A 21,447-nucleotide genomic window follows, 5' to 3' on the forward strand; every position below is an offset into this window, starting at 1 on the left:
GCAGTGGGGGGTGTCACTCATGCCAGAACTCACCATCGGCGTAGGCATAGGTGTGATCGATGCCGCTCATGGACACTGACTTGGAGAGCGAGTTGCAGATGAAGCCCTTGGAGGAGCGGTACGCCTGGAATCTCTTGGCATGTTCCTATAAACGATGGAACACAAGAAAAAAGCAGTTAGTGCACAAAGGCATTAATGGCCAGTCATGTCTGTCTGTGATGTCCCTAATTCACGTCCCCTTTGTCCACTGCTCCCGTTTGGTTTTACCTCTGCCATACCGGTACCCCACATATGTTAAGCGCCCAAGCACGGGACCGGGCCTTGTTCTTTTGCAGGTGTTTCTGTTTGCAGCACCTTGCCCTGCTCTGAATAAATACAGGCTACACATGCAGTGGAGTTTAGGTACATGCAAAAGTTCGGCAGAAAAAAAAGCATAAACTTAAGCTTAATTCTAATCGAAACATATGGGCAATCATTTAAAAATATACAATACAATTAAAAATACACTTAATTCAATGTTTTCCCCATCTTCATTCCAAAAACAGCACGTACATCACCTCTCTGAAATATGTTGGTTGTAGCAATCACTTACTAGCCATTCCTAGTAAATCCCCCAATTCCCTTAAAAAGTGGTGTTTCATCCTGGACTTACAAACTGCAAGAATGTTGTTTGTCGGGAGGCTACTCCACTGCATAGCTGTCCACAGTACCGAACAGCTCCTCCCTTTGACAGAGATGCGCCCTCTCTCCCCTCAGATTCGGTGGATTGCCACACACACGCGCACTGCTCTTCTGTTGTTCATTGGGTGAGCCTGCAGCGACAGTCAGGTCTCCTGTATGCCCTTTTAAAAAGGGTCTCAAGTCCCCATTCAGCCTCTTTTTCTTTGAAGAAACCAAACAAACTCGGTTGTGCATATCGTTATAAATCAAATCTTCCATCTATTTCACTTGGCGCCACTTTCACAATTCATAAATATGTATTTTCATGTGCAGCGTTATGATATAATTGTTATTTTTCTAAATAATTGTTCTTTTATAAAAGCTTAATACTATTATAGGTCCGGGGCGGGGCAGCCGTGTTGCTTGACTGTAAGGGACCGCCCATAAGCGGGACGCCCTCACCCTTTTATTAACTGCGGTGCACGGGGTCACTGGATATGGTGCCTACGTGCACCGTAACATCCCCTTCCAACTCCCCTCAAAACACGAAGATGTAACAGTAACAAACAAGGCAGAACATAGTCACTCACTATACTTGCGATTCATTCCACCACATAATCTCTCAGCCTTTCGGTGAGTCGGCGGCCCACCGCTGGGGATATCTCTGCGGGCTGGGTGCCACACGGCCGGTTTGGTCTGCATGGGTGCCGTGTCGCTCTGGTCACAGTTGTTCCTTGGCCTTCGTTCCTCGTGGTCTCTGGCCGAGAGCTGGTCCTCCCCGTTATCAGGATCGCCTCATGTCGGTGTGCCCCATATGTGACGAAAGCAGCTGCAGTTCCGTGTGAGAGATAGCCCTCACGGGTCTCCGTGACCATTGCTCCTTGGCAGAGCTTGTGCGTGGGATTCCTGGCCCTGGCCAGCATCTGATCACTGATTTACAGGGGTTGGTCCACTAGGCCACAGCGAACTGACTCTCTGGCGTTTGATTGCTTCTGGCGTTCCCTCTCCCTTGTGGGTTCTACCATGCCCTGCTGCTGTGCCTCATGCCCCGAGATTGTGGACTTGACTTTGCGTCAGAACAGTGTTTCGGCTGGGGATACTAATGTGGTTGAATGTGGTGTCATGCTGTATGCCATGAGGAACACTGTTGGGCGGGCTACATTGCCTGACCCCTCTTCAGGGCAATAAGGAATGCTTTGTTGAGTGTCTGCATAAACCTCTCGACATCGTCATTGGCTCATGGCCAGCACGGCATGATTCGGTGGTGTTCTATGCCATATGCTGTCAGGAAAGCAGCCAACTCCTTGCCCTGGAATGGGGATCCGTTGTCTGACCTCAGTGACTCCGGGAGCCCAAAGGTGACGAACGTCTCCTTCAGAATTGGTATGACTGCTCTGGCTGCTGTGGAGTAAAGGAACTGCACTGCCGGGTACCTAGAAAATCCATCCAGCAACACTAAGAAGTGTTGAGACTGCAGGACAGTTCCAAAGTCCATGCTGAGGGCATGCCACAGAGGATCGGCCCGTGCTGGGGATGCAATGGGTGGCCCTTTGGTCGGAGGTCTCGCCGCTTGGCACCAGATACACGTTGCAACCATTTCCTACACCTTTCTTTCCATCTCCGGGAACCACACCTTCTCGCAAAGCCTCGCCACCGTCTTGGTGATCCCCTGGTGTACCATGTTGGCGAGTTTGATCACAGACTTCTGAATGGACATGGGGATTATCAATTGAGTACCCCTGAGCAGCACTTGTTCTGGCCCCTCTGTGAGCTTATTCCTGATGTTCCATAGCCCCCGAAAAAATGCTTGTGCCTCCGGTGTTCGGGTTTGAGTGATGCCTAGGAATTCTTTCCACTGTCTGGATCATAGCTGTTTGGTCAGTTCCTGCAGGCCTGAGTCTTGTCGGGTCGCTTCCGCAACTTCGGACACCGACATTGACCTGGGGACTGCTGCCTGTGTTATCATCGCCACCATGGCGTCAGTGTCGTCGGCGGGTGTTTCCTCTTCCCCGCCGGCCCTCTTGGGTGGCAAGACAGGTAGTCAGTGGGATTGTCGGTGCACACCCTATAGGTCAGCATCACATCGTGTTCCTGTAGTTGAAGGAGCAAGCGCTTGAGCTGTATCGAGGGCCTGGGTGCAGTCTCGCCGAGTAGGGGCACTAACGTTTTGTGGTTCGTGACCACGGTGACAGGGTGTCCATAGATGTAAAAGCGGATGTTACTGCACCCCCAGAGAACAGCAAGCGCCTCCCAGTCGATCTGCGAGTACCTGCGCTGCGTATATGTGAGTCATTGCTCGCAAAGGCAATAGGTTGTTGAAGAACGATGGTCTGGAGGGTTGCCCAGAGCAATGCCAGAGGTTCAGATTAATTCAAAACCTTCCAACCATCACTTCTTTTGTTTTGCTGTAGTCCCTCTGAGTGGGATGGGTAGGACTAGTGCTGAGGTGGCTTCCATGAATAGAGGTATGTGGGTGGGTACCACTATATTTTACTGAAGTAAATGAATAGAGGCACTACTCCACTGAAGCACTTGAGACAGCACAGACCAAAAATGACTGTAAAACTCAGACCACATTACTTAACACCAAGAAGCATACTGTAAAATCCGCTCCATTCGTTTTCATAATTAAATATAGCACAGTCACCTAGGATTAAGAAACGCACATTGAAACATTGGACCATGTTTATGTGTGACAACAAATGATGACCTTTTTAGTAACAAACCAGTCTTTGCCTACCAGAAAAGCAGTAATCTTCTAGTCAACACTCAACCGGATAATGCCCCAAAAATTATACCCCAAAACACATCATGTTTCCGTGCCTTTACTGGTGTTAGTGTAACAGCATCATTAAGAAGCAACATTGTACTTCACCCCAAAACTCGAGAAAAAAAATCTCACTATGCCATTACACAACCTCAGGGGCAGCAAACATAATGTATGCAATAAAATGTCCCTGTGGATTATTAGACGTAGGTCAAACAAGTTGCAAGGTGAAAATAAAATGGAATGAGCACAGATCCAACATCAGACTACATAACCCTAATTCTGCAGTAGCGAGACAGTTTAATCAACAAAGACACCAGATAGCACAGATCCGCTTTCAAATCTTGGAGGAAGTAGAAACCAAGAATGTATGCATGAATATCTCTAAGAAACTAGAGCAGAGAGTCTAATTCTGGATAGACAGATTATTGCCCAATGGTATGAATGAAGAGCTATGTACAAGTAGTTTATTGAAAGTCACTATCAGTTGTTCTTGATATCTAGTCTCAGTACTGAAAAGGGTCAAGAGTAAGATTCTGACACAGTGATTGGTTTCAAGTTTTCTTATGACTTTTGTTTCATAAAATAATAAGAGGGTTGGGGTAATTCCTATCTGTCCCTAATCTCTTAAGGGGTTTCCCTGCCTCAACTAAAACCTAATGAATGTCTGTCAGAATAAAAGAAAAAGGTTGTCCTCTGTCCTATGACCAAACCCTACACTGACCCTTATACTCTTGTGCACCGGGGAATTTCAGTAAGCCATATGCTTCTAGCTTCTCTTCAGAGGTCCAAAAACACAGATTCAAGGTGCAGAAAAGAATACAAAGCTTGTGTAGAGAAAGGGATCCTCCCTTCCCCTATGTTTCTTCCGGTCCTTCAACAACTGTCCGATACCTCCGGACAATAATCAATAAAAGTTCTACTGTTCTCCAAAGTAGGCTTTCTTCCCCATGTTTCTCTTTTCTTTCAAGTTTTTATTTTATAATTTCAACAGGGATGCCTTCTCCCTTTAACTGCTCTACTTCTTAGGCTTTCAAAGTTCTTACAGAAAAATTCCTCTTTTCCCTCAGGTCCTTTTATTCGAATACCTTCCTCACAGTGTTTGCTAGATTCTCCTCCATTTTACTTCTATTAACTTTAAAGGGGCTTCCCTTTTCCATGGTCATTCGTCCTTATATCCCTGGTATCCTCTCCTCTCAGGGTATTTGACACTTTCTTCACAATCAATTTCCTAAGGGTATGAGTGTCCCCTTTAAGTTTTTTATATGCACACATTTTTCTATTAGTTTCCTCCAGTGTACACTTATTGGGTTCTCCACTCCTGGCTTACTCCTCTGCCAGGATACTCCATCACTGTTTCACAACATGAAGTTCACTTCTCTTCCTTCCTCCTGACCCACTCTCCTGCCAGGATATAACAACACTGTTTAAACAAAATTCAAGTTCACTTCCATTTCTACTCCTGGTTTACTCCCCTGCCACAATGTCACATCAACGGGTCTCTTTTCCTCTTTTTCCCAGGTATGAGCCTCAGACTCAAGTCTCGTCTGGTTCACTAATCTGTCATGACTTTTTCGACCTTCAATCACTTTTCCTTTTATCCATGAAAGGATTTTCGTCCAATATTGCCTTATTGACTCTTGTTTAACAATGTTCATTTCAATATTTATCCTTTCTTTCAAACACAGGCTTTCTGTCCCCTTTTCAAGCTTGTTCACATTCACCTTTATTTCTCTTTTGAGATATGGGGTCAATGACCTTTTCATGATACAGTTCATTAATGTGTGAATCTCTTTGTAGGCTTCACTTTGCTTCTTTTGCGTTATTTCTATGAAGCAGCATACACTCTCAGACAACTCGGTAACCAGTCTGCTTTCCCTGGGCTTATCGGGTGACTTAAGTGTCTCTAGCGTTTCTCCGTTTCCTTAGATTTTCTGGCTCGGCATGCGGCCCATCCATCGCTTTGTCTTCGCCCAGTCTTCTTCTGCTGTGAGTGGCTCTTACAGCCTCAGGCTGCCAAGCGGCGAGTTTTCTTCATTCCGATTTCTCTGTACGCTGTTCAGGAAAGCCTCTGCACCGCTTCCTACAGCTGGCTTTCTTTCAGCATTCTGACAGCGTTGGGACTACTCAGCCTCTGCGCCTCACTCCACGACTTGTCAGCTGTGTCCGATTTAAACAACTTCCATAGAGGAGACCGTTGTGTTGGTTTGCCTGTCATAGTCACCTTCATTACTCATTCCGTCGTCCTTGTCCCAGTACAAAAGGTGATGGGGGAACAGGAAAACATGGTGACTATTAGATAGACCTCGGCATTCGTCAATCACATCACAATAAGTAATATAGGATTATTGTAAGGGCACAGGGATATATTAGAAAATGTGTTTGTTAGATTATTTTGATCTAATATTTTCTTGTCCCTCTGGAGTTTGTCCTCCTCTACATGGTCCTCGCGCAGAATACCCTGTCCAGGGTCAGATTGAGGTAGTTTCTGCCTTTCCCTGGCTACGTAGAAGCATCCTTCCAGAGAATCAGTGATGATACTTTTTTTACATTCATCACAGTACGCAAAGCTACCATAAATCCCAGTTACAAGAACATTTGTGCCATCTACGACATGCCACCTCTAGCAATAGCTTTGGAAAATGTATTATGTGAAATAACCAGATCCGTTTCTGGATGATGATCTAGGTGTCTACACTGAATTCTGTACGTGTGATATATACCAGATTGCATGATTAACATGTATATAGTTGCGTAGAACTGCCGTAATATTAAACATGCCTTTACTATATATGTTCCATTTGGTACGTTTCTTGACACTAAATTCCACAATTGCGTTCTGGGATATATACAATCTAAATATTTACTGAATCTATAGTATGCGCCACACGGAATTTCACATCCCCATTACATCAGTTCATAGAAACAGGTTTGATGATAAACAACCTGTACAGCCACATATTTCTATAACGATCTGTTTATCATGTAATATACCCTGTACATATGAGATGTCACCTGTACAATGTAAGTATCTGCGCCACATTGCTATAATGCGTTATGTGTTTCATCCTTAGGAATCATCTATTTACTAAAGAGTCATGCGTTGTGTTGTGTGATAGATAACTTGTCTAGCCAAAATGTAAATATCTGCACTGAATCGCCATGATGCCTTAAATGCTTTGCTCAGAAGTATCATAACAAACACACCGTACACACTGGCTTATGTATGATTGTAGCACATAGACTCAGGGTGGCTTTAGTGAGAAATAACTTGCAGTCAGGTAAGCTCACAAGTTGCGGTCATAACCTGTCAAATCCTTTCTTTGTATTTTCCCTGATAATGCCTTTTAGCTAACGACACTGCATTAATCATCATCATATTGCACAAGAAGGCCACCCTGGGCCACCCTTGGTTCCCTGGGACTGCAAGTACTTCAGATGCATTTATTTATATCTTTGAAAGACACGTTAGGCAAACTTTTTGGTTTAAAAATAACGGACATGTTCTTGTTTACTCCTTGACGTCGCTATAGTCGTCTACTATGCTGCCAGTCCAACTACAGTGTATCTAGCAGGACCAACGTAGGGACGTCATCACGCCTTGATACTTTTGCAGAGTTGAATAAAAAGTCATTCATTTTAGCAAAGCGTTTGCACGCATGTTACAAATGAAACGTTCGCCACACTAGTGATTTCGTTTTACTGTGGGTTTATTGCCAATAAAGGAGGTCCCCAGGTGGGTGCATCCTCCATCAGCTAAGTTACATTAATGTATGATTCTAGAACCGTGGGTTCCAGAATCATACATCATAAAGATAACATCATCTGACAACCAGTGCAATACATCATAACATCTCCCCCTTCCTCACAAAAACAAAAAAATGTGAAAGTAGAAGCAAAGAGGAAAAGTAAAGAGAAGGAATGGGGAAAGGAAAGAAAGGAACACCAAAACTAATCACGACGCGTGAATCAATGCATTAACAGTATTTGTAGCGTGGAGACAGATCCACCTAAGGACATCTCCATTAGATGGGTATATAAAACTAAATTGAAATACAACTATAATAACACTCTGAAAAGGATATGGTCAACATTGCAGAGAACTCCGAATATTCCTTGCATCACAGAATCCTCCATCATCGCTGCACCCACACATTTTTAATAATAAACAAAGTCCTTCTTGAATTTTCGCATGATCCTGCTGTTCTTTGATGATAAATCATTGTCCCCACCAATGTCTCTGGGAAACTCTTCGACCAACCCTTCCTCCAATAAATCTCCTTTCCTCGCTGGTATAATGTCATCACAAGACAATCTCTTGCCATCCTCCAGAATTACAGATTTCCTTGAACATTCTACCACTCTTTGTGGAGCTCTGTATCTCGATTCTCCTTTCAACACCTTCCTTGGTTCTTTTACAGAAATACAATCTAATCTCTCTAAATTGCACTCTCGGTCACACGCCCCTTGCCATCATAATAGTTCTTATACTCAGCTTGTCTCTTCTTCACTCTCTTCACAATCTCCTGCATATTGATTTCTCTATTCTTTCTTAACACAAGCCAAGCAGGTCTGAGTCTGTTGGTAGCTGTTCTACCTCTCGCGAGTGTAAAAGGTTCCACTTCTGTCACAGAGTGTGGGGTAACTCTGTACGTATTTAATGCCTCCTTCAGCGTCTCCTTCCAAGGCAAATTGTTAACCATCGCTTGAGTTGAATTGAGCACCATTATCTGAAATCAATTCTTGAGGATACCCTTCTCTATTAAAGATCTCCTCTAAAAACGTCACCACTTTTATAGCGGTAACTGTACCATCCACTACTCCCCATTCCACCCACTTGGATGTGTAATCAACTAGCACAATAAAGTACACTTTTTGGGGCCCTAGTGTTTCGAACGTTCCTGTTATGTCGATGGCCAATTTAGTCCATACAGACTGAGATTTCCACCGGTTGTAAAGGTGTGGTTTGTGTGCTCTTCCCTTTGTCGCTCACAGCACAAGCTGTACAATCCTTAACCATTAGTTCCACTTGATTCCACATGTTCGGCCACCAATACACTTCTCTCACCGATCTCTTAGTAAAACATCTTCCCACATGACCTCCATGGCCGATCTCCATTATTCTTTCTCTCAATGATGTCGGAGGAATTCTCCCAGGATTTGATACTCTGATCAGCATCCCTCCAGTTGCTTCTGATGGCGCTCCTTAGATATTCCTGTTCAATATCTTCATTTGCCACCTTGACCCATTCTTCCCTTGAAAAGCTCAGATTTATGTGTGCCACAATATATTCAGCATTTTGTTCTTCCTTTATCTCATCATTTCTCAGAACATCGTTATCACAATCCCACAGCAGCCTAGAAAAACAGTCTGCTACAACATTGGACTTCCCTGGAGTGTACTTCACCTTTACGTTATACTGCATGATGTCTAAAGTCCATCTTCTTATTCGTGGTGATGTTAAATGTGGGTTTTTAGAATTCAGCACATGAATTAATGGTTTATGATCAGTTTTTAGTTTAACTGGAACACCCCAAATAAGTCCTCTAAAATGTTCTAAAATCCATTTTACTCCCAATGCTTCTGTTTCAATAGACGAATAATTTTCTTCTGCTCCTCTCAGAATTCTAGACGCAAAGGCAATTGGCCCCACCCTGCACTTGTTCGAGGACACCCCCTAGCCCGATGTGACTGGCATCCACTGAAATCATAGTCTTAACATTGCAGTCAAACATTTTAAGGGTTGGAGTCCGGTTTATCAATCTCTTTATTTGGTCAAATTCCTCCTTGCACACATCTGACCATGTGAATCTTACACCTTTGCTCCTCAAATCTCTCATATATCTCGTCTTGTCTGAATAATGATCTATGAATTTTGAATAGTACTCTGTCAACCCCAAGAAACTCCGGGGTTGGTCTTTATTTGTGAGCTCCGGAATGTCCAAAATTGTATCTACAAGGCTTTTTTTGGTTTAATCCCTTCGGCATTAATGCAATGTCCCAGATATGTCACTTCACTCCTTTTAATTTTGCATTTGTTAATTTTGAGCATGTGGCCTTTCTCCTGAATAACTTGTAGGACCCCCAACAGCTTTGCGTTGTGTTCATCTTCTGTCATTGCAGAAATAAGTATGTCATCTTGGAAGAAGTGCACTCCCTGTAAACCATTGAATAGTAGGTGCATTAACCTCTGAAACACAGCTGCTTATGAAGCTAACCCAAAGGGCATCCTTTTGTATCTAAATGCTCCTAAAGGAGTGATGAAAGATGTAAGATGTCTTGATTCCTCTTCCAGTACCACTTGATGGTAGGCTGAAGATAGATCTAATGTTGTGAAAAACCTTGCTGGCTTCATTGTGGTAAGCATCTCTCTATATTCGGGAAGGGATGCCAATCTACCCAAATATTTGCATTAAGGTCTCTCAAGTCCACACACATCCTGATTGATCCATCCAGTTTCCGTACTATGACAATTGGGGAGAGCCATTCCAAACTTTCTATTGGTTCAATAATATCTTGCTCACATAATCTTGTCAATTCTTTCTGTAAGGCCTCCTTCGTGCCAGTCGGAATATTCCTCACTTTATGAACCACTGGTTTGGCACGTCTCTTCAATACAATCCGGTGTTTGAAACCTTTTCTAGTACCAATGGTCTCATTGAATACTCTTGGAAAACTTTTTGCTAGATTTTCGCTAGTTTCACAACTGTTTTCGGTAATACTCAGAATAGGGATGCTCTCTCCTGGGTGTATTTTGATCTGCAATGATGCTTGCTCCCACCATCCAACAATGGAGAAACCAATTTCAGGTACGTACAATTTGCAGTAGGTTCTTCTTCCTTTGAAATCCAGATGTACACATGAGTATCCAATTATGTTAATGGGCGTCTTTCCGTACCCAGTTGCTCTCACTCTTGTCATCTGCAATTTCTCTCTTTTCCCTTTCAGGTCTCCCAGGAATGTCTCTACATCTAGCCGGTGTCATCCATTACTTGTAAGGATACTCCATTTACTAACATAGGTACCCATGGACCCACAACCCTTTCAGATGGTGTGAACGCCAAAATGTGCACCTCATCTTCAAACCCATCGATGACGGACAATAAACTGCTTGGACCACCAATTTCTTCTAATGCTTTTATGCTCGTCATGTTGCCTCTGGCAAAACGACCCCCATCTCTCTGTATTCCACCCATGGAATGTAAGACAGCTCTGTCCCTTCCTCTGGCGTTCCGGCATAATTTGCCAAAATGGCCAACATGACCACATCTGTAACATTCTGCTAAAAACGCTGGACATTCCTTTTCTATGTTGATGTGTCTGTATCAGCCACATTTGTAACATCTGCCCTGTATCCTATTGACATATTCTCTCTCCTTGTTGTTCATGCTGGAATCACCCTTGGTCATTCTCTTCACCAATGCAATTAATGCTTCTTCATCTTTGTCATGGCTTCCATCTTGTATTTCTTGAATGCACCTTACTTCAGCGATCTCTCTGTCTTGCTTTGTATTTCTTCCATGCATTTCTCCCCCGTTCCAATGACCTAGCTATTTCCATAGCTTGTTCCAGTGTTGTGTCTTTTGCTTGCCACAATCGTTGTTGGATACGAGGATCTGCAACTTGCAGGACCAACTGATCTCTGAACTACTCATCAGCTGGGCCGATCAATCTGCACGTTGATATGAGACCCCTTAATGCAGCCATTTAAGTGTCAACGCTCTCTCCTTTGATCTGTCATCTGGAGAAAAACCGATACCGTTATAGTACGATGTTGGATTTATTCCCAAAATGTTTTGTTAATTTTGCTACTGCAGTCTCGTATTTTCTGTTGCTTCCTGCTATGGTGGCTGAATCTCCAGAACCTTCCTCACCATCCACTAGGTCAGGTAATGTCCTAAATATTCTCAAAGCTTCTGCGCCAACACAATTCAATAACGTGGCCTCCTTCATTGTATTTAGCCCCTCCTATGGCTCTTAAGTACACCTGAAAACTATCTTTCCATTGTTCCCATTTACATGCCGGATTGCCTGGATGTGCCAGAAACTGTATAGGGGCTGCAATATTCTGCATTTTTTTGCGTTCTCCCTTTGTTTTTGTTTTTTACAAAGAATTTGCTGCACTCAACTTACTGTGTTCTGCTCTTGTCTTTGTTAGGCTACTAAATTGTTGCTTTAGTTCTTGCCCTCAGCTCTTATCCTATTTTTTCTACCTGTTAGGTAGAGGATTCAAGCTGCACTCTCCACAGTGTCTTGGTGACCCCTCACCATTACAAAGAAGTCGGAATCCAAGCCGCTGGTTTCAATATCAAAACTGTTCTTTATTTGGTTTCACAGGGAAAAAATCACGTCGTATTTAAAAATCTATGGAAAAGCATTTCACAATGGAAAGCAAAAAAGACCAAAATATAAACAGGTCCTCCCAAGTGCAACCACTCCTCGTATTGAGGCGTTAAATTATATATATATATATATATATATATATATATATATATATATATATATATATATATATATATATATATATATATATATATGTATATTTGATTTATTTTTTATTTAAATTTTTATTTTTATTTTATTTATCCCAGGGCAATGCGATTTTGACGTAATAGTTCCTTCAGCCTGGATCAGTGTCTTGGAACGATACAGCTGACTAGTTTGATCCGTATTTTCACTCCGCAACTGTGCTTGTTAGGTTGTCACAGCAACCCTCATCATTTCTACAAAATGGCGGCACATTTTTGATGCTCCTTAAAGTCCTTTACTAAAATGTTTCCGTTGGCCGCACGCATTTACTTTCACAAGATGCAGCTTGAGCGGTGTCTCTTCGCGCAGGTAAAATGTTATTTTATCTGAATCCCTGCACTGGGCACTCACTTCAGAACAACTTCTTCCTCTTGTCTCGAAATACGCCCTTCGTCTGTTCGCTGTAATAAAAAACCACTGTTGTACCTTTATCCATTCACTGCCGGGGACCTCCTCTGGATGACGAATAATCCTCGTCGCCAACTGTTACAAATTAAACGTTCGCCACACTAGTGATTTCGATTTACTGTGGGTTTATTACCAATAAAGGAGGTCCTCAGGTGGGTGCATCCTCCATCAGCTAATCTACATTAACGTATGATTCTAGAACCCTGGTTTCCAGAATCATACATCATCATAAAGATAATATCATCTGACAACCAGTGCAATACATCATAACAACACACACAGGTGCTTTGCTTCGGTGGAGGGAAGAATACTTCTGACGAAGAAGGTAAGTTCACTGAAACCTTTAGGAATGGGTTGTTCCCAACAACACATCTTGTGGCTATGGTAGCCCGTTGAGATATGTTATAATTGTGCACCCTTACTTTACAGACTTCCCGATTCGCTCAAGTACTTCACCTTAGTTAAGGTTCTTTTTTCCTTTGGTGACAAATGTGCCCAAGTGGACAGACCATGCCCTTGAGGTCCGAAATGAATCAGCCATTGATGCTGTAACCTCATCCATAAAGTTGACACAATGTGGAAGATTGAAGAACATTGTTATGAAGGCAAGTGGAATCTTCCCATGATTGTGTTACAGTTGTTTGAATTGTGGTAGTATTTACTGCTGGGGATTGTCACCAGTTCTGATAACGTACATCATCAGTTTATGTGTACAGTGGCTTCCATGAATAACATTTGTTGGGAGGGTACTTGGGCTTCACCCGCAACCCCCATCTCCCATTACGAAATGGTGACATGGGCATCTTGTAATGTGCCTCCAAGTTCCAAGCAATTGCCTAGCACTCTTACATCAAAAAAAACACCTGTCGGCAAATCAACGTGATACCCGCCAACACACAAGGCAAATCACAGTCCATATTAGCTCCTGTAAATGCTCGGGCTGTTAATGAATTGGTCAAAAATTATGCCAAACTAATCTGAAGAGGTGCCTGGGGTGTGTAGTTGACGTGTGGTTGCATTGGGAGGGGAAGAGTTAAGCGGACATCTCAAGGTTTAACGTTAGGCAGAGCTTTATAAATCATGAATGGAGTGCAAGGTGGGTGTATTGTCTTTAAATAGTTTCTGCGGCGAGTGCTGGTCAGTTTAGTCTATCCATTGTTATTAATGAGCCCGTTTCTTGAGGTGCACACTTCACGATTGTTGCGAAGGTGCAGCTCAGCTCAGTGGAGTCCCTGAAGGTTACACGAATAATTGGATTGTTAACATCACAATGAAACCCTGCAATATATGTAGTGTATACATTAAAAAGCCAAGACAGTGCACAAGCCCCGCGAGACACCAGAAGAGATAAAACTGTCCTCGAGGAGATTTTTCCACTGCCCTTAGGCGAAGGCGTGCAGAACCATCCAAACTAGTGGCACTATAGAGTTTCCAAACAAACGACAGAGCCGCCTCTCTACAGGGGGTATCTATGGCAGAGCAGTCAGGAGGGGAAGTGCAGCTAGTCCCACTAGTAACCCCGGGAGAATACCCTACACTGAAAAAGACACTTCTTTGGTTAAACATAACAGTGCATGTATGAAAACAGTGACAGGCCATAGGAGACCCCATGCACTCAGAAGCTGAATGAATGCCCGCTACATGGTGACGGGCATCATAGACACGAGGCAGAGGGGTTGGGAAGGAAAAACGGCACCCTAGACAAAAGTCAAACACATGTACCTAGTCATGATGAAGCCCCAGGTTGCCAGCACATGAATAGTCACAGCAATTCCCCACGCCTCTAATACATAGCAGAATTGAGGCTACACATGTACAGCGTACACTAGATGGGACACCTAGAGCGGGCGCGGGAAGGGGCTTACACTTTGCCAACACTGCCCAGGGGGCCACCATAGGTTAGGAGAAAGGCAGACTCTCAATACCAGACCCATAGGGTCTCATTATGCGCCTAGGAATTAGATGCAAAAGAGCAAGCAGTAATCCAAGGTAACTTAGAATATTTCAGGAGGCAGGCGTGTAATGCAGTGGATTAAAAATGCATAGTAAAACAGTGGTACACGCTAAAATATCATTCTCTTGGTGCAAAACCCCAAGGGCCCAGGAAGAATAACTGTTTTCATTTACCTTCCAATGTCACATTCGAAGAGTTTTCAGAGATGGTAATATTTACGATTTAAATAAATGGATAACATTCCAAGGGAGGAGCTGTGGCTATGGGCAAAAGGCGGGTACCTTTTCTACCCTTTGGCGTGGAAAAGGCAGTAACCAACGCTCTAGGTGACCCTCTCAAAGAGAACCCCACTACCTTATAAAAAGAATATCCCACCAGTCCAGGAACCAGGGCTAAGTACTGAGAGCGCACATTTTGCAGAACTTGCCTCAGGAACAGCAAGACAACCAGCGGAGTAAATGTTTTTTCTTGTCGGGTCAACAATACACGTTAAGGACTGATGGGGATATTTACACCTGTAGATGTCCCCAGATTACATATCACACAAAACAATCACAGGGTTTCAAAATTCAAAGTTATTCAACACAATTGTACCATATGTGTAGTCCAAGTCTAGCTAGCCATCCAACATTCTATCTAAACCCTATTGATTTCCTACCCCTAGCGAGCGCTGGTGGGCCGCTTATCTAGGGTGAGGGAATAGGCAGAGAGAAACTTGGCCTATATCTATCTAGTCACCAACCATTTTTAATTTTTACGAGTTTAAAAAAAAAAAAGAGAGAGCACTTATCATAGGTGTGTATAATTTGCTTCGCAAATGAAAGCTCTTATTCTTTAATGGTTTTCTTTGTTCCGCAAAGGTACACTAAAAAAGGGGGTTGTAGGACCAGTGCGGATCCTATTCCAGTACATTAAGAGAGGGGATCACCATGTGTTGGTGTCCCAAGAGAATACACCTGGCACCCAGATGTGTTGATCTGGTGCTGTGTTTCCCTCACATACACGTTTTACCCGCTAGGGAGGAAAGTGAAAAAAAGCTAAAACAAGAGGAAATTCTTTTCTTAGATTAACCCTTCAGGTTATTTCGTCTCAGGAAAGGGTCATGTTTGGCGGGTGACATACAGGATGCTGGGCCCAGGAACTTGTAACCCGGACCAGAGATGACCCATGCTACCAAAAAATATAATAATCCATGAGGGTGATCCAGCGGCCGGGAGCAGAAGCAAAGATGAGGCAGGCATAGGAACCCAACTAAGTAGATCGAGATGGAATGAAGGGTAAAAGAGAGCAGCTAGCCAACATAGAGCAGGTTTACGACGGGGGCAACAGTGGAGGCAGGCCAAGATGGCCCAGATAAAGAGTAGGGGTAGAGTCGTGGTTTCCTGCCAATCTCCTGATGACAGACTTACGACCTCAAGCTCAAGGAGTAGGTTGTTAAAATGTGAGGACGGCAGACAAATGGCCCAGAAGTTGTCCCACTGGCCTTCCAACCCACCCATCCATCCAGTGAGGAAGACCAGTGGGAGGAGGAGCAGCCCAGAAATTATGTACAGCAGCCACAAGATAAAACCCAGAGTAAGGTACAGGACAAAGGTGTCCAGCCAGTACAGCCAACCCTGTTCCCAACTATCAATCTGCTGCACACCCCCGTGACAAATGCTCCAGAAATGCAGGGAGGACAGCCCGAGGAATCCCAGCAGACTCTAGGGATGCTCAGGGATTCCCCTAGGCATGCATTCACCGACAGGCTGGCGTAGGCCACCCCTCCAAAGGGTGCTGAGGCAAGCCAATCAGACTGGCCATCACATCCACCGAATACTCAGGTCCACCCATGCACTTTGTGTACTGGGCTGTCTAAAGCAAAAGTCCCGTCTGACTCAGTCCAAAGCACCACATGTGCAGGGTTGGACTCAAGAGTGAGCCTATGCTAGCACAATGGCCATTCTAGGCCTGCCTTGTGGTTTCCCCCAAAAAATAGATGTCTCAAAACGAAATGGCTGAGAGTGCACTCGTATCCCCCCCACCCCCAAAGGCTACCATAACGGTACATAAGAATTCTGATGCAGTAACAGCGGCTGCACCCCGAAGATGCTAAAAATACATTCTAACCACCAGCAGCCCACTCCAAACATGTGTAGGTTCATATAATAAACATACGGCAAAATAGGGTGCTTAAAATCACCCTTGCCTAAGAGCAATATGGGTACCATAGGACAATATGGTAAAAAGGATTGCAGTGAAGGGGGGACTTCAGAAAAAGTGAATCTAACCACAAGAATAAGAGATCCTAGAAAACCAACGGAAACAAATAATATTTAGGGGGACCATAAAATGGGACAGCTTAACCCCCGCAGCACCCCAAAAAATGAAATTGTGCCCTAAAACGAGGCATCTGCTGTTGGCTTAAACATTATTGCACAAGTGTATTTGGGGATCTTTGATCCTAGCATGGAAGCGTCAAACCAGACATGAACCATTCTGCATATTGCTATTGGTGCCATAGGGAGGCTGTGTGCGGGGCTTGCCAGAAGCCAGCCGATAACAAGCCTACAGCATAATCTCCCGGGTGCCATAGTGCAAGGCAGTTTGCAAGATCCGAGAAAGGAAAACTAGACATCAACCCAACTGCTTAAATACATGTTGTGCCATTGGTTGCCATTGCATACGTCTGTGAACTGCACTTGGTATCAACTATACTTCACAACCCCTTTTTGTGCCTTTCGGATGGGAAGGGAGGTTGAAAATAGTTTGGATATAAAACCAAGTTATCAATACTACAATCTATTCACACGAGTACCATTCAGGATAGTTACATAAGGTTTGTGTCTGAATCAAAATTGTGATCGCTCCTACAGAATAGTGTCACTGGAGTTGATTAGCAAATGTCCAGGCTATTAATTAATCTTTTATAACGTGCTATATTACCGGAGACCAGTCACTACGCGCGGGACAGGGATTTGAACCTGTGTTGCTCTGTGTTGTCTTGCTTCCAAGACAAACGCGTTGTCCCTGAGGTATCACCCGAGGCTATGGCAGTATCCCATCAAATATCCACCCATTTACATAATTTTTGCAAAGTGACTAGGGCCTGGAGTGGTTCATGTGATATAGGGATGGGGAAAGTAGCTAAATCGGAATGTAAACAAAGAGGCTTCTGGGAAATGGGTGGCTATTAGAGGGAAGACAAAGATAAGAGAACACATTACGTTTTTCTGATTTGGCCCAATGCACCTTTCTGCGTAGGAGGATTCTGGCTCGGCAAAGGGTTCAAGCCCCTGTTCCTACCTGATTCCCTTCCATGTCCTCCTCCTGTAGTGAGAACAGGGATTCTAGCTCATCATTGCTGCAGGTGATGGGGACCCGACGTGGGTCTCTTCTGTGCCCCAGCACATTCTCCAGCTCCTCGGGATCCAGACCTTTCAAACTCTGACTGGAATACAAAAGCGGTGGTAGGGTGGTCAGTTCAGAGCACAAACAAGTGGACACACAACTGGCACACGGGACTAGAGAGAATGGGAAACATTCTGACCACAAATCAGTTGGGAATGTTGGTATTGCCGATTGACACACACACTAACCATAAGCAACTCTTGTCAACCTCAATATCCAGTCCATGAGCATAACTAAAGCTCAATACCCACTCTTTAGCCAACCACACAAAATATCTTCGGCCATTGTCAATGCCAACTCCTTGGTCGCTCACTTCCAATGACCTCTCTTTTGCTATACCTTCAAGATCACCCAGTAGGCATCCACAAGCCCCCTTCTTTGCGTATCACAAATCCCCACTCATTGGTCACCCCCAGTTCTAATTGTGTGGAAATTCAAAATAACCACTCTTTTAGGGATGGATTTGACAACGTCCCACTTCTCACCTCCCTGGAATAGTAACATCCTGTCAGGTTGTGGGGTCCTTCCCAATGAATTTATTTGAGAGAGCAATGCTCGCTTGAATGCAGGGTGGAATTGCACTGAACTTGGGGACATAGGGAGGGCATGCCATAGTATGGGGGCCCGGAGAAGGAAAACATTAAATCCTGAGGGGACACACATTATTTGAAAAGGCTTAAACCCACTGAACCTAAAATGAGGTGTGGGTTGGTTGGACAGCAGGTGATTGGAAAAGGAAATGGACGAAAAGAACGCATCTAAAATGCGGAATGCACGTTTAGTGTGTATTCGGCATAGTAGATTAGATCGAACCCCATAACACCGAACAGGGGAAGGGGGTTGCGGGTTGGTCCACAGTTTGGTATTATGGGCTGCACGGGTGTCCCCCACATACATTAAAGGCAGGGCGGGGGACAAACGGTTAAAATCCCAAAAGATCAAATTACAAAAGGCGGGCAAGTCCCCGTTATGGGCGGCCTTAAGAGTTTTCAAGAGGAAAGAAAAGGGGAGCACCACCATCACCAGGTAACCCAACACCTCCTGACCCATACATAGCACTCACATAATTCACACACCAACTGAAATTTGGAGATATGGCGTTGCCTTGACACAGCAAACAAGGGTGCTAAACATTAGCTTGGATTTAAAACAAATAGGCCTCAACCAAAGTTATATCAACAATTAAGAGGGCGGTACTAATTGGTGGGGGGCGGGAGTCTCAGGTGTTGGGTTTACTTGTTTCCATACCCCACTAAGAGCTGGGACTCTTGATAACGATGGGGCTGTGCCATTCCACTGTGTCGATTCACAACCAAACCCGTCTTCCAGTGTCAGGGTTGCCTGGCCAGCATTGGCTCACTTGGAACTCCAAGTCACTGTTCACATCTGGTCAGATGCTCTGCCCACGTGGGTAGAGCCCTACTTTGGGCTCCATCGACACCCTGGCTACATTGCCGCTTCAGTCTCCCCACTGGTTCCTCCACCGCTGTACAGGCTTGCTGTGAAACCAAGCATTCTGAGCTGAGCGGAGTATGCAGGCTCCCTGCGTTATTCATTCCTCACCCTGGTTGGCCTGGTTTAGAGTTCAGGCCATTACCCTGTGAACTCCCATGCCTAGAGCCTTGAGAGGGTAGCATTTCTGAAGTGTGCCCCAGAAGCACCACTTGTCTGCAGGACAGGGTTACTGTGAGGAAGAGCAGAGAGCCGAGCCTTTGGTACACTGTTCCATGCTTAGAATGATGTGACCTGGCCTGCAAGAGCAGCATATTTGTACATGTGCACAGAGAAGTCAGTGCCCGGCCATTGAGTACCATGACGTAACCTACAAAGGTGGTGCGCAGATGCCGTAGAACTGCATTTCAGGATGGGAAGAGAGCGGATCATGCTCGGAAGACCAATATCAGGGGAGCAATGAACCATTACCAAGAATCCCTCACAAAATGATCCGTGAGGAGGACATATGGACTCTTACTCTATGGGGACAGAAAAGGAGTACAAACGGGCAAGGCCTGAGTGTCTGAACGCACTGGAGAGGCCCAGGAGGTGAGAAGGAACAAGGGACATGATCTGGACTAAAGAGGCTATAAATATTTGAACAGGGGAAGACATGGTGTACCGTGAAGGAAAGTAGCTGGGAATACCATAGTCTGCAATTTGGAGAGATCAGGGAGGCTCCAAGAAGAGATACAGGGTTTTTCAGGAGGGTGGAAGGGTGTTTTAGCCAGACCATTCCCATAGCTCAAAATCAGGAGGGACAAGGAGGGAAGGGAAAAGACATTGGGGTTTGGACTTGAATTAAAAGCTTTTAATGAGGGGAACTGGAGGGAAATCTAGGGGGGAGGAAACCAAGCCTCCATTTGCTATGAAAATAAAGAAGACCTTATTTGGAGGCCGGGTGGGGGGGGGAGGAGACGGGAGATGCCCTGTTTACTGACATACCAATATAATACAGGTTATACAACACCCCAAAACAATTTCACCCAAGAAAGGATAGGGACGACAAATTAAGCATTTCCAGTTACCATCTCATACTCTTTCCTACTGCTCTGTCGTGAAAAAATTGACCACATAGCCAAAAACATAAAATCTCATCAATTGTATTGCATTTATATATCAAAAATTCAAATGTATTACAAATCTAAAAGATTTCCATAAAAATTTATCATCTAAGAGCACCCACAGCCTTATTGAAAAAATACAAAAATCAGAACATAAGATACATGTACACATTACTCACAATAAACTCAGAATAAAACATCATATAAAGACACAATAGGACACAGATTAATTGCACTTGATCCCATTTGTGTATGCTGTGTGTGCAGAGAGAGAGAGAGGGGAAGCCCCCCTGTGCGTTGCAGAGAGGAAGGAGGCAGAGCTCTGATAAAACACAGAGCCCACATAAGCCAGTCGAGTTCTGACACGGAGACAGACACTGGGAGACTGGCATATGAGAACATAAGAAATCACAATGCAATTGAAGAGAGAGTTAAGTGGTGGCCCGACCACACAGCAACGGTGGTAGGGAGTCCGCCTGGAGAACAAAGCCGATACCACTGACAGCAGAGAACCACCCCCGACCCAAGATATAGAGCAGGTTCGATTGGGAAGATGAATACGAAATGCACGTCAACCAGATGGCTTGAATAGTGAGCCACGGAGCCAAGCGGAAGCAGAAGGAGAGTCCAAGACCTTACTGGTACAGGTCATATTAATCCAGAAGATAACGAGAGACTATTTGTGTATGGTCTATTGAATGGAACAAAGGAAAAATATAGAAAACCCTGTGATAAAACACAGCAACCAGGAGAAGGGAGCCATTCTCCTGTCCTTAGGTAGTTACATTAGTGGTAGGGTCAGATAGGATAGATTTGGACAGTGGACAGACTTGTTTTTGGACATTCCCCCTGACTGACGAGCATCTTAGTTATTAAAATGAGTAAGGAACACCACATAGATATAGGGAGAGCTAGGCCTCATTTTACTTTAGAATAAAAATCATGCAAAAAATGTCTATACAGCCTCTGTGTCCGTCTTCTGATCCTCCAGATCAGGGAAAGTCTACAAAATCACTGAGGGAGTTAAGAAGCCACTGTTTTACGGAAACTTCAACAGCATAAGGCAGTCGACAGATTGATAGGTGACCCCGTTGGTGAGAAATTAACATACCCATTAGGGACGCTTGGGCTAGGGAGGGGTAAACTGGCTGGAAGTAGATAGCGAGGAGCAATCTTAGTG

At 44.3% G+C, this 21,447-nt stretch overlaps 1 protein-coding gene across 3 annotated transcripts in view; it reads right to left on the reverse strand.

Moving 5' to 3' along the window:
* Positions 1 to 21,447, reverse strand: part of ARHGEF2 (Rho/Rac guanine nucleotide exchange factor 2) — a 1,257,231-nt gene that overhangs the window by 597,910 nt on the left and 637,874 nt on the right. For all 3 annotated transcript variants that reach the window (XM_069652802.1, XM_069652804.1, XM_069652803.1), the window contains exons 3-4: positions 17,605 to 17,749; positions 34 to 145 (exon numbers count right to left, since the gene is read on the reverse strand). In XM_069652802.1, the coding sequence (XP_069508903.1) occupies positions 34 to 145; positions 17,605 to 17,749 (257 nt within the window). The remainder of the gene's footprint in view (positions 1 to 33; positions 146 to 17,604; positions 17,750 to 21,447) is intronic.

The sequence above is a fragment of the Ambystoma mexicanum genome, chromosome 1p (assembly GCF_040938575.1).
Source record: "Ambystoma mexicanum isolate Mex_15411 chromosome 1p, UKY_AmexF1_1, whole genome shotgun sequence".
Taxonomy (NCBI): Eukaryota; Metazoa; Chordata; class Amphibia; order Caudata; family Ambystomatidae; genus Ambystoma; species Ambystoma mexicanum.